Below are 13,403 nucleotides of genomic sequence, written 5' to 3' on the forward strand. Positions count from 1 at the left end.
CTATTGGTTTGCAACCTACCTTTTAAAACAGAACCAGTCCCTTCTCTTGAGTCCTTTAAGCATTAAGTCAGAAATAATATCTTATACTAAATCTGAATACTGAAAAAAATGCCAAAGAATACCTCAGGATGTACAAATGCTTCAGCATACATTTGCATTTGGCTTTCAACATATTTAAACATACGTAGTGCAAAACACTAAACATATTTAGTGCAAAAAATGTGGCATTTTTCCATTTCCTAACTACTCAGTACAAATAATCCAATGATTGTTCTAAGAGCTTAATGCTCAACACTCATTTTGAAAGCCTATGTTCACAGATATACCCTTAGACTTAGATGTCTGGGAAGTTTTCCACAGAACACCAGAAACGTTAATTAAACCCCTAATCCTTAGGAAATCAGTGTCAATCACCTGAATAAAGCCGACAGCATGTTTACTTTGGCTTAAAACTGTACTTCCTTTCTGAAGGAGTAACATTGCAACAGAATAGCAAAATCTATTAACTAGTTCCCTCTACTTCCCTCTTTCTTTAAAACAAAATCTTGTTTTATGGGAAAGGTCTGTTTCTGTTGTACCTGTATCATAACTTGTATTTTCTGTTTTCTCATCAGTTAGCCTTTTCTATCACTAAATGGAAAGTTTCAAAGTGTACTGACTCTGCTCCTGATAGAGGTCCAGTCACCAACCAAACAGGGATACTGAAAATGCATAGTAAAATCAGCAGAAAAGAGCTGAAGTTATCTAAAAAGATTTCATTACTTGGAGAGTAATCCAATCATCGCACAAATAGTCTCCAAACCATCAACAGTAAGATTAGCCCCATAACCCCCACCCTCTCAGATTTGAATTCAAGTAATTTTCTAGTTTAAAACCTAAGTTTAATAAACAAACAAAAACCCAAAACACAAATACAAAACCAACTGACCAAATACCCAACACCAGAATACCCTCCAAATTTCTTGCAGGCGAAATTTTAACAGATGTTTTAGGATTCCTTACTTCAAATAGAAGAAATTTAAGAGTGCTTCGTTTTTTAAGTTTACCATTTATTTATAGTTTGGTATAGCAATGAAAAGTATCTAAAATATATTTTATTACATTTATGATGCTGGGAAATAAAAATAAAATATCTTTTTTGTGCCAATCCACAAGCACAAAGAGGTAATAAGTTAGAAACCTTTCCACACAAACATAAGTATCTGTGCAATTAGGAATGTTCACTTTTATTTTGGGATAATTCACATTCATGTTCTGGATTACTGTGAAACTAAAAATACGCCTGTTTGCAAAATTTCGTTAAAGTTCTGTTTTAAATTTTTCAATTATCTAAGTCAAAAATAAGCTATTCAAATACTTAAAAACAAATTATCCTTTAGAAGAAAAATAATAAAATTAGATGTTTCATAAGTGTTTTACTCTGTAACCTAAAATATGGCTCTCTGGCTATCATTTTTCACTATCATCAGTTCTACGTCTGCATGTAGAAAGGAGCTTGCTCTGCATTTTTTGAATGCATTAAGAGATGTTCCGATATTGAGGGTCAGTACCCCAGGTACCATAGGCCCTCTTGTACTCACTGTACTCAAGTGGAAGCTGTGCATCTTCAGCAGCCAAAGAAAAAGCACCTATCCGTACATTTTGAACTATGGACACTATATATTTCATGCCCAAAGGATAGTATTGAAAGAGCAATAGTATTGCTGAGAGGCAAAATTCATTAGTTTGGACTAGATGTGACCACATGAGCTTGAGTGGTTCGTGGAGGCACACCCAGAATTCATAATTTGTTTTTTCTTTAAACAGCTAAGACATCATAATCATGACCAGAAGATTACTAATATTGCACAAACTTGTGAGAGCTAGGAAGGCTTGGCTTTATAGCTGAAAACTAAAACGCAACTTTCTATATCCATACACCATGACATAGTCTAATTAATCATAGATCTCTGCTTTTTCCATGGTATTTCTGTTTCAGTTTGCTTACTCAGTTAGTGAAAAAATTGGCAACAGGCAACTGTAAATTTGGCTCTTTCTAATTTTCAGCAACTTGACTCAACAATTGAATTACCATTCTTGTGACATTGTTTAAGAAAAAGTGCTCAAATGTTGCTTTAGCACAGTGAAAAAGTCTTCTGCGAGCATAGAAGCAAAAAAAAAATCAAAAATTTTTATAGTTTCTATTTTATCAAGACTTTAGTGCAATATAGGATGTGATAAAAATCTTTTCCTATCCAGAAAAATGGCATGTACTGTAAATAAAATATTTGCGCATGCCATATGTAAGACGCCATATGAAGATACAATGCTAAAACCTGAAGATGGTAAAAACCTCCCAATCATTTTTACAGAATGTATTTCTGGTTTTAATCAAAATTTCAATGTGAACACCATTTTCCAAGGACATATTCTTCAAATAGCACACATACACACATCCATCTAAATACTCATGTTCACCCAAGGAAGCTTGCTTGTGTCTCAAAAAAAAGAAAAAAACCATTAGACAAGTGTTTTAAGTTTCATGGGGTTTTTTCACATACCTTCTGTTTTACATGCTTTGCAGACTGATGAGTTGTGGGATAATTTCAGGTATTTAGCAGATGTTAAATGAATGTTGCTTTGAATCTGACAGGAATCCTAGCAATTTTATTGGTTTATATCACATCAAACAGCTGCACTAAAAAAAGTGTGGTCATGTAGTACTATCAATACTAATACAAAAGGCACTGGGCTGAAGCATAGCTCAGAATTTACAGAAAGAAACAAGACTGATTTCAGTTTCAAAAGGGGAAGCATTCCTAGTGCATCTGAATGAAACTGTTAAGTGTGAGCTTGGAATTCATCTCTAACAACATGATGTTGCTGCTTACACCAGAATAAATATGTTAAGCTTAATGCTTGCATAGAAGGACAATAAGGCTAATTAAATACCTCTTGTTGCAGCTGAACTTAAAAAGTAAAAATGTTCATTATAAAAGAAGGGAACCTGAGTAGAAAATAAGCTCACAGGTAGAGACAAAGAGAACAGGTCAGCACATGCCAATTGCTACTGTGAAGTTTCAACAGCTACTGGGAATTCTGCCTTTTTCAAATCCAAATGAAATCTGTGGAAGCCTCAAATGCCATTGTGAAGTAACTGCTGGCAAGCATTACAGATTATATCTCAACCGTTGTTGTACTTACTACTTGCATTTCAATATGAATTTTCATTCACATTTTTTCCTATTTGACTTATTCCTACAAAGTACAAACTAATGCACAGATTAATAGATACATTTGAACATGCTGTAACCACTTTATATAAAGTTTAGGAGCAGACACTAAATATGTATTAGTAGGTCATGAATAGCTTAAACCACTAAACCAGGTCACTGAAAAGAAGAATGCTTCCCAGGTGATGTAAACTGGAATAGAACATGAAAGATGTTTAATGAACAGTAAGGGAGCCCAATGCATTTTAACAGCTATTTAAAGAATTGTTATTCCAAACAAATCAACTTCTTGAATGCAGGTTCTCTTCAACTTCACAGATTTCCGTTCAATAAAGCAAGGCCAAACATAGTCACCTGCTTTGGTAAAAGAAAATGCAGGACTCCATAAAATTCATGCTTTTTAAAATTAAAGGGTTTTTTTGGTAGTTGTCTAGAACAAGAACCAGTCTTCTTAAAACAGACAGGAATCAAAAAAAAACACTATTATTTTTCATTACATGGAGAAGGTAAATGAAATCAAACTGTTAAAACCTAATCTGCAGCTTCAGTAGCAAATTCAGTTAAAGATGAAAAAAAAGAGCCCAATTCACAGAAAAACAACAGTATGGAATAAATCTATCAGGACTGGTATGCAATTATTTTCCACTTTGCCCTAGTTACCTCAGTACGGAAGGAACAAATGCATTCTGAGTTTTTGACCTTAAGAACACTTGTCTTTAAGTTTGGATCTGATTATCCTGATTGTCAGATGTTTTTATGTGCTGATACTCGATTACTAATCACCCTTCAACACTTTTATCTTCCAGAATCAGAGAAGACAGCTCATCCAGAACGAGCAGGAACTAAAGAGTAGAGTATTGCTTGCAGCTTTAGCTTATTGCCCCAAATTTTTGTTACATAGATAAATAGATACTAATTCAGATGCCACAAAACAAATGCTGAGGTCACTTGACTCTGATTTTAACTATAAGAATGGTTCTGATTTTAACCATAAGCGTATCAAGTACTGCAGTCCTAGCTGTTCTGCAAGTCTCTTCTGAATGTTATTATTTCATCATCGCAGAATAATAATAGAGAAGAATAGAATTATGTTGCAAAGTTAAGCTTATGCAGTTGTGTATCTGATTTCACATTATCTCTACTATTGTTACAACAATACAACTTAGAAGTAACCTTCACCTTAAAAATAACTGAAACCTTGTAAAGCTCATTGATGTAAAGCTCACTGACATACCACAGCAATCCACTGGGACACACAGCACAGTATATAATAATACACTTTCAATACGTAGCAGTACAGAGATAAGCAGCACTGACAAAAAAACATACTGACATGCTAAGTATACTGACTAGCACCCACTGCAATTCACGCTCAATGAGAAGATTGTCTCATGCAAACTGTTAGGAACCACGAACACACGCAGTGTTTACGCTATGATTAGTGTGTGATGGTACTAAGGGGACTGGTGTAACTGCCTGCCTTTGATAATGTAATCTATCAAGACATCCTTGTCTTGATAGATTACATTATGATAGTTCCTCCCAATGACTTACTACTTCTGCTACATTCTTCACAGTAAATCTGGTTCATTAATATAATAGATGTGTATTTGGCATTTTTCCTTCCGTCTTCCTGCTTGGTGTACTGGACTGCCTCTTACTAGTCTGCAAACTGCAGTGAACATAGAGATTATTACTTTATAACAATTTTAGAGAAAGAGGCATGCTACACCTAGAACCAGAAAATAAATTATAAAAAGACCCTAGATGGACAAATAAAGATTATATATGGATTGGTTTGATTTTGCACTTAAAAGAACACATTCATAGATTGGTGAAGAGTTTCAGATTTCTTTTGCATAATTTTTTGTTAATTAGGAAATCATTCTCCATTATCATCTTGCCCAAAATGTTCTCCCAAATGTTCTCTCCTCACTTAAGATCTCTGTTTAAAACCATACATGGCATGGATATGATTGCAAATTTCACTGCTTGATGAAAAAGGTATGATGTTTGACTAAAGTAAATTTTCTAAATATATCCAGAGACCATGCTGCTGGACATTAGAAAGCCAAATACATTTTTCCACATTCACACCATTTGTGAAATGGTAAAGAAATAAAGCAGCAAGTTATTTCACTCAAACCATGCTAAAGAATATCACTTCTGTTTTCTCATCCCAAGAAAGCAGGCCTATGTTCCAGATTTACACTCACATTATGAGGGTTATCATATCACCCTCAGTATTTCTACGTTTCATTACAATTCTTAACATGAAAGGAAGATAAGTATGTGCTGCTTCTGATATGCAAACTTCCTGGTGCTGTCCAGCAATGCTTGCTTAAGCTCAGTAAAATTAATCACAATTCAATGTTTAAAAAGCGATCACTCTTTGAGAAGCTGCTACAGACACCTCTTATTTTTTGGTGACACAGCAGGATTAGGCATGCACTTCCATTTTGGTTTAGTAATCTCAAAAACTTTATCATATGAAATACCTTATCCACTTACACATTCTTTATCATCAGTGAATGATGATTCCTTCAAAAGCTAAGGACTCCTCAAGGAGGTTTTATAATCAGGAGGTCACTGTAAACACCCTTTCTGAACAAGGGGGGAAGGGAGTTTAGAGTGTTACCAACTCAACATTTTCCAATGTTTTCCCTAGTATTACAGGATCGTTCATCATAATTCTTCTATTAGAAAGACCCTGGGTACTTGGATTTAGTCTTTTTTTCAGTGTTCTTCCATTGTTCCTGACGTCTTTCTTCATCCTGTTGTCTGTCCATACTCATCTGCTGATGTCTGCCTCCATATCTTTAATTATATGTGATACTCCCTTGAAAACTCACTTTCTTGACTCATAATAATTCTCTTTTTTTTGCTTCATTCTCTCTCTTCCAAAAAAGGTGATGAGAAATCCTTAAGGAGGAATGAAAATTAATGGTAAACCCTGACCCAATATATCTGGAGAGCAGAAAAATAATATTATGGAATTTAAAACAATATTCAGGGAACAGAGAGCCTGAGTTAAGGCTCTGGTGTGACAAAAGGGAAGGATAAAAAACCTTTCTAGTGTCATGACACAATCTCTACCAGGTCCTTTAAATTCAGGAGAGAAATCTGGAAAGATATGCACTCTATCCTGAAGAACACTAGCCCTGTGAAGAAACAAAAGTGAAAGAAAGAAACCTTTTCTATTTACTGTACAAGCAAACATCTACATCATGCTAAAAAATTGTACAACAAGGCATACACTGATATAGACTCCAAGCACCAATTTATATTTCACAGCATGTAAATGTATATTTTTTAATCAGTGTTTATTCCTAGAAATTATATGTTCATCATTTTGTTAGTTTATGCTGGGGACTCAAAACTCAAACCTGGTGAGACTGCTTTCTGATGACACTAAATAAGCACTTAGTAAGGTTAAGCTTATTGTCGTCCAAAATACAGACCATATGTGAGGCAATTGAAAAATCTGAATTACAGAGATAATAGATGGTGCACTGGAGACTAAGCATAAACTGGTTCTTAACAGCCAGACTATTAACCCATGTGACTACCTATGTGCTAGCTTGACCTGCAGTGACCCTAAGAAAAATAGGAAGAAAAACATAACTTTGGGGATTGAATCCTCACTGCTAGAATCTGTGAACAGAAAAATTAGTATGGGATTTGTTCTTAATGTATTCATGGAAACAGGTAAGTGGGTTTGTTTTTTGTTAGTAGTAGAAGAAACAACTGCCTTAAAAATGTCCAGCTCTTCTCTTGTTTCTTGTGGTAACATTATGCAAGGTCTTGAAAATTCCTAAAGTCAAAAAGGTGTAACATGATGCAAGAATATTTCAGGATAAATGGTGACATTTATTCTGCAGCACTTTTCCTGCGTGTATCCTTCATGCAAGTACTTAATTACTGATTGTGCTTCAGTTTTGCTTCATGAAGGTTTACCATATCACTTGTTGCAGTCTACAGTAGAAGTTTATAAATGTAGAAAATAGAACATTTTGTCTAATCTTATCTGTTGGCATATATCAAAATAAAGAACACCTTTCCTTTCTATGTAGGTGGGAAGATGGAAGTCTTTCATTCTCACAGAGTAGTTTAAAAAGCACACCATTAAATAGGAGAACCAAAGGCAGAATTACAACTTTACCACATTTTCTTAAGTAATAGAGATCCTTTAGTTGGTAAGAAAGACAGAACTCAGACTTACTGTGCATTTGTTTGGCTTCTCTCCTGAGTGGACTCTCATGTGAATCAGCAGTTTGTAACGGGCATTAAATGGCTTGAACCTTCGAGGGCATCCTGCCCAGAAACAGGTGAAGTCCTCTCCCTTCCTCTGGTCTATGTGGATCTTCTCTATGTGCCGCACAAGCTCCTCTTGATGGTCGTACAGCTTCCCACAGTCAACCCAGCAGCAGCCATGCTTGCCATTGAAATCATCCAGCTCGCCACCTTCCTCCAGCAGGGTGCCTGGGGCAGACGGCAGCACCTGCAGCGGGTGGACATGGCTGGGCAGGCTGTGTGGCTGCCGGTGCTGGTGAGCGTGGTACGGCGGGGGTGGCCCTTGTGGAGGAGCTGGTGGCAGCAGCAGGGGTGGAAGAGGCATGTCAGCAGTAGGGCCTGAGAAGTCATCCAGCTGTTCATTTTTCAGGATGTCCACTGCCTGGCTGTCCAAAGGTGGCACGCCCTGCTGGATCACCATGTTATTTGTGGCAGCCATCTGCAAGCTGGCTTGTTCCAGCTGTTGCATCTGCTGATACTCACCAGCCCCGTTTTCAGCATACCCTGGAAAGCTGGCATTGCCATTCGCCATGTGGAGGCCTTTCTGGGCTGCTGGAACTGAGAAATTTTGGGGTATACAGCTTCCTCTCACTCCCAAAAAATGTCCATAGACCTCAGGCTGTGGGGAGATGTTTGCTGGCGATACCCTGGAGCTGTTGATGTAGGCCACCAGAGAAGTTGGGGATGTACGGATGATTGTATTGAACTCGATCCCAATGCCGTCAGACAGAGGAGACACAGAAAGTGCTCTCTTTTTGGGCCGGGATGATTGAGACCAGACTGAGGACTGGCAAGGACTAGAGTAAGGGGAATGCTTATTTTCCATGCCATATAAGTAGGATGATAATGAGTTACCGGACACAGGTGTTTCAGGCAAAAAATTTAGTAAGTCCCCCAGCTCACTGCCATTTTGTAAACCATGGTCAGGAAGAACAGAAGAAAGTGTCCTGTACCTGTGTGACCACTCTTGTTGAACACTCAAAGAGGAGTGACCTTCTGGCAAGCTTAATGTTGTAGAGGCCAGAGACTCACAAGACAAGAGTGACCTGAAATAAAGGCACAGTAAAGTAAGCAGTTAGACAATTCAGAAGTAGCTCTTTTACCTCCACACACACACTTGAAATTAAGGAAAGGCTACATGTGAGGAAAGGTCTCCCTAATATTAGGTAATCAAGTTTAGCACACTCTGTTCATGTACCAGTAGTTACACAAAGACAATATACATGTAAAAAGGTCACTTAGGAAACCAACTTCAAAACTTCAAGATTTTGAAGAAGTGTTGCTGTAAAGATTCTTCATACACCACTGCAGAAATTAATGCACTTCTTCTCATCAATTGTGGTATAAATAGGTTTGGACTTCTGAAGCCAAGGCATTATGTTCCTGCCTTATATGAAACTCACATTGATTTGAGTCATCCATTGTTTGTGCTTGAAAAGAACAGGAAGAAAACTGATTTATAGAGAATAAATATTCAATCTGAATGACTTTGTCACTTGTAATGCATACAAATATTACAAATACTTCCCTAAAGGAGTTTTATATATTAAGTTTATAAATATAGATAATATCTAACTTTACAAAACAAACAAAATAAATGAGTAATGTAGGAGAACTGGTTGAAGGGGTTTTTTAGCTTTGATTTGAAGATGTATCTGCCTCCAAGTCAGCAGTAAAAATTCTTCACAGAAGCGTAATCTTGCTGTTATCATTCATTTTTCACAGAGATATTATGAAAGTTCTTTATGCTGCAAAGATTCTTTGGGTAGCTTAAAAACCCCCAACATATAGGCCCTTAAAAGTATTGTTTTCCACAGGAAGGTATTGAAAGGAAATAAAAGGACATCAGGGGCCCTGATTCATGGGTACAAATGCTGGCTAAAGGTCAAGTGGATTTATTTCTTTGTTTCCAGTTCACGCCCAGGCAGACTTGGATTTCCTGCCAGCTAGTGGTGCTATCAGTACATAAATTTCTATGTTTAAGGCGTTCTAACAATAGGAAGAATCGGGTATGCAGCTAGATAAACCCGACCAGCTCACAGAAGCCTCTACATCTTATGTTTTGAGCATTAATTCTTGAGTTTATTATTTTCACAACACAGTTTTGAAGAAGCACAGAATTTCAATGACTGATCAAGGACACAGGAGGGGAAGCTTGGCACAAGCTGAGAGAGAGAGGAAGTAGTTTGCAGGTGCTGTATCTGTAAGATAGCTCACAAGCAGGGAAAATGTAGCTTAAAAGAACAGCAAACCTTGCTCTGGTGACTAGTGGGAGAGACAGTTAAATGCTCCTTTGCACAAGATACTTGCTTTGTAACGTGTCGTTGATCTGCTGTATCAGGATAAGAAACATCCTGTTCTGATTCTGTGTCAGTGCAGGGTACTGTCATGGACCTTATGTTACTCCACTAGGGTTTAAACGGCACTTGCAAAACAGAGCACTGACAAAAAGCACAGTTAGCATGCTGACTACCATTTGCATTGAGAGAAACGAGAAAAATGAGACTGCTCTGTCAGGTCAGTCTTGTATACCATTTAGATCTAAAGGGATGACTGTTTGTGAAAAATTTGATTTAGGCTGCTGGGTCTGTTTTCAATGGGCTTTGTTAAAGCACAGTTCATTATAGAGCGATTAAATCATGCTAGTATGCTGTGACCCCAAATACAGATCCACAGTTTTCAACAGAGCAAGACAAGTAAGCCAGGTTTGACTTCTCTGGGTTATGCTGTATATATCCATACCTAGAAAATATAAGGAGAGGATGGGGGTGTTTTGCTAGATTGTTTCTTTAAATTTTTATCTTCTCTTTTATGAATAAAGAGAAAGAAATTGTGCATCGATAAAAAGTCTATTTTTGTACTGACAAGAATTTTAATCAGATGCATAGTAGGACCAGTGTCATACAAAAAGCTACTAATGCCTAACACAAAGGGACATATCCATCAGTGAATCTGAAGAAAAACTGTCTTTTAAAAGTCTCATAATAGGACAAAAATAAAAAGCTGGCCCAGAATTCCAAGTATACAATAAGTAAGAGCCAGATATTCTGAAGAAGCTTGGTTCCCACTTCAGCATCTAAATTCAAAAATAATAAAGATTCCAGCTCCCAAAGAAATGAAGATTTATTTAAACTTCAGCCAACACTGTGACTAAGTAAGTAATTTTCTGGTGGGGGGAAAATAAATACACCTAATATGAAAATGAAGGACCAGATCTATCAGAGTGCCAGACTCTCAGATGGTATTAACTGACACATCTGCTTTATTGTAAGCTAAACCACCTTGAGTTTGGACCAGATCTTTCATTATCATTTACAAGAGATTACTTGCAATTACACTATATTCTCCCTCTTTGTACAGAGGCCACAATGTCAGATATAATCCAGAATCTTAAACATAAACATGGAAGAGTGAAAACTATGGGTTTTTTCTCTCTTCATGGTCTTCCATTTACTAGCTAAGAACCCTTTGCTCTTTCCCAGGTCCTTTTTTGTCAAAGCAAATAGCAGTATTACATCTGGTTTCAAGCAACACAACTGAATACTCCAAGAAAGTTCTGCAGAAACTCAAAAAAGACGGGGAAGGTTTTATCCCCCATGGTCTATACACCAGAATATGATGCTATCTGTAGCAAAACTCTCATTTTGCCAACTGTTTTCTTTCTTCCAACAGTAAAAATCAAGAAAATTCCCTCTGGCTTTGGTAAATTCAGCAAATAATCTGTTTTGGATTGAGCTGCCAGAACACAGTTCGTAGTGCTGAGAGATCAAATCCAGAGAAGGCACTCTGCCCAGGAAGAATCAATCAATTTCATTTAGGCAAAAGCAGTTTACAGCTGAAGAAATTTAATCAAAAAATAAAACAAAAGCTCAAAACCCAACAACAAATAACCACCCCCCCCAAAAAACCACAAACAAACAAACAAAACCCCAGACTGTTTTGACAACCTGTGAGTTAAAAATCTGAGTTTAAACTTGTTTTGTCCTACAAAACAGATAATTTGAGGTCAAGATTGCTGAAACGGACACTCTTTGTGTGACAAACTTATTTTATAACACCTTCATTGATAAATCATTAAAAGATACTCTAGGGACACCACAGCCTTGGTTCTGCCAGAGTTTCAGCTTCTGTTTGCCCTTAGTAAATGTTTCTTTGAAATAAAACAAAAACTGTATAACTGAGTACTGACACAGTACATCCAACCACATATTCAGTGTTTGGAACCATACAGGCACCCCTAAAACTTAAATAACAATTATATAATTATATTTTTCTAGCATCAGTTTTATTCAATCTGAAAGGCATGTCTTTGGATTTGTCATTTGTCATCATCCTAGCACTGAATGGTTTTTGCTGACATGTTTACATAGGAAGCATAATTAATTTTGTAAATTTTCACAGGGGAGGGAGTCTTCTCAATTGAAGTGACAGAAACGTTAAAAATTATCCCAAGAGTAAAGCAAGGTTTTCTTCCAGCTGTACAAAACAAACTTTAATTATTTCAAGAATGTTCCTTGGCTTGTAATAAAGCAACATAGCAAAACGTAAACTGCTTTGAGAATAAAGACTCTTGTGGTCTTTTATAAATCAGAAACTACATTTCAACTCAGTAGGCAACGGGGAATGTAGATTCCAAAATAACACACTAGAATGTTTTCTCCTTGTATGCTTAACATCCAGGGATGTGCCTAATGTATTTGTAGGGTGGTTGTCAAAAACCTGTTTTCCTCTAACTCATGTTTGTTGACAATACTCATAGTCATAATCTCAAAACTTATTTAAGCATTTAAAATTAATTAATAAGTATTTATCTGTGGGGTAGTGATACAAAAGGGCAACATTCACAGGAAGAGGTCATAGTTTTCTTTAGCTTCTCAACAGAACTAGGAAAATTAACACGTTGTCAGAGACATTTGATCTGATCAACTTCATTATGTAAACAAACCATTTGAAAGCAAAAGTACTTGATGAGGAGAGCGAAACATGTCAGAGCACTTACATTTTTTTGCCTGTCCTTAGAGTTATTTGACAGGCACCAACATGGCACTCTTAGCACTATGTAGATGTAACATGTGGACTATTTCTACTTTCATCCTCTGTAACATTTCCTATACCTAGTACAAAAATCTAGTTCATGACTATAAAACAGCATTTATCTAATAAAAAAGTCCTACCATCCACAGATTTTGTGTGGCCGAATTTCACCCATTATTTGAATGATCCAAACAGTATAATTATAGCTGATCTGAATTAAATTGCATGGAATTCAGCTTCCTGTAGCATAACAGAGAATGATTTTCTGATTTTAATAATCAGAAATGTCACATTTTAATCACAGAAGAATTAAACCCCCTCCTTTTAAAGTACTGAAGATAAAAAGGCAATTGAGCACCTTGTATCTGACAGAGAAGCGCTCTGGCTGGAAGCATCCATAGACCTCTGTAAGCTAGGGCTGATCTGGTTGCATGCTGCTGAAAGCTGATTTGCCAAAGGTGAAAGAGGTCCCAGCTGTTGAACTGTCATGGGATTGCTGGCGACTACTGTATTGTTGCCGCTGCCTTTTCCAATGGACTTGTGCTTGCATCCATAACCAAGACCTCCTAAAATAAACAAAGCAGGTTACTATTTATCTCTCATGAAGCTGTGATGAGGCACAGAACTCACATCACTTTGCAAAGTCCAGAAAGTAATGGGAATCCTAAGATGAGAGCAAAACAGGGGACCTACACAAGGATTTTGCAAGCTTCTTTGCAGAACATAAAAAGCAGTAATTCTACAGGGGAATTAATAGATTCTACATGTGTAAAACATGTGCTGACATACATAAACTAACGACCAGACATGATGGAAAAACATCAGAAAGAACACCAGGTAAAACAGCAGCCCTCAGCTGAGGGA

The 13,403-nt window shown here is 36.8% G+C and overlaps 1 protein-coding gene across 1 annotated transcript in view; it reads right to left on the reverse strand.

Annotated features, from left to right (window-relative positions):
- GLIS3 (GLIS family zinc finger 3) overlaps positions 1 to 13,102 on the reverse strand; it is a 122,382-nt gene extending 109,280 nt beyond the window's left edge. The window contains 2 exon segments of the mRNA XM_008632543.2: positions 7,435 to 8,551; positions 12,898 to 13,102. Of these exon segments, the coding sequence (XP_008630765.1) occupies positions 7,435 to 8,551; positions 12,898 to 13,028 (1,248 nt within the window). The 5' untranslated portion in view covers positions 13,029 to 13,102.
- Between the last annotated feature and the right edge of the window lie 301 nt (positions 13,103 to 13,403).

Source organism: Corvus brachyrhynchos, unplaced genomic scaffold (genome assembly GCF_000691975.1).
Source record: "Corvus brachyrhynchos isolate BGI_N302 unplaced genomic scaffold, ASM69197v1 scaffold194, whole genome shotgun sequence".
Classification (NCBI taxonomy): Eukaryota; Metazoa; Chordata; class Aves; order Passeriformes; family Corvidae; genus Corvus; species Corvus brachyrhynchos.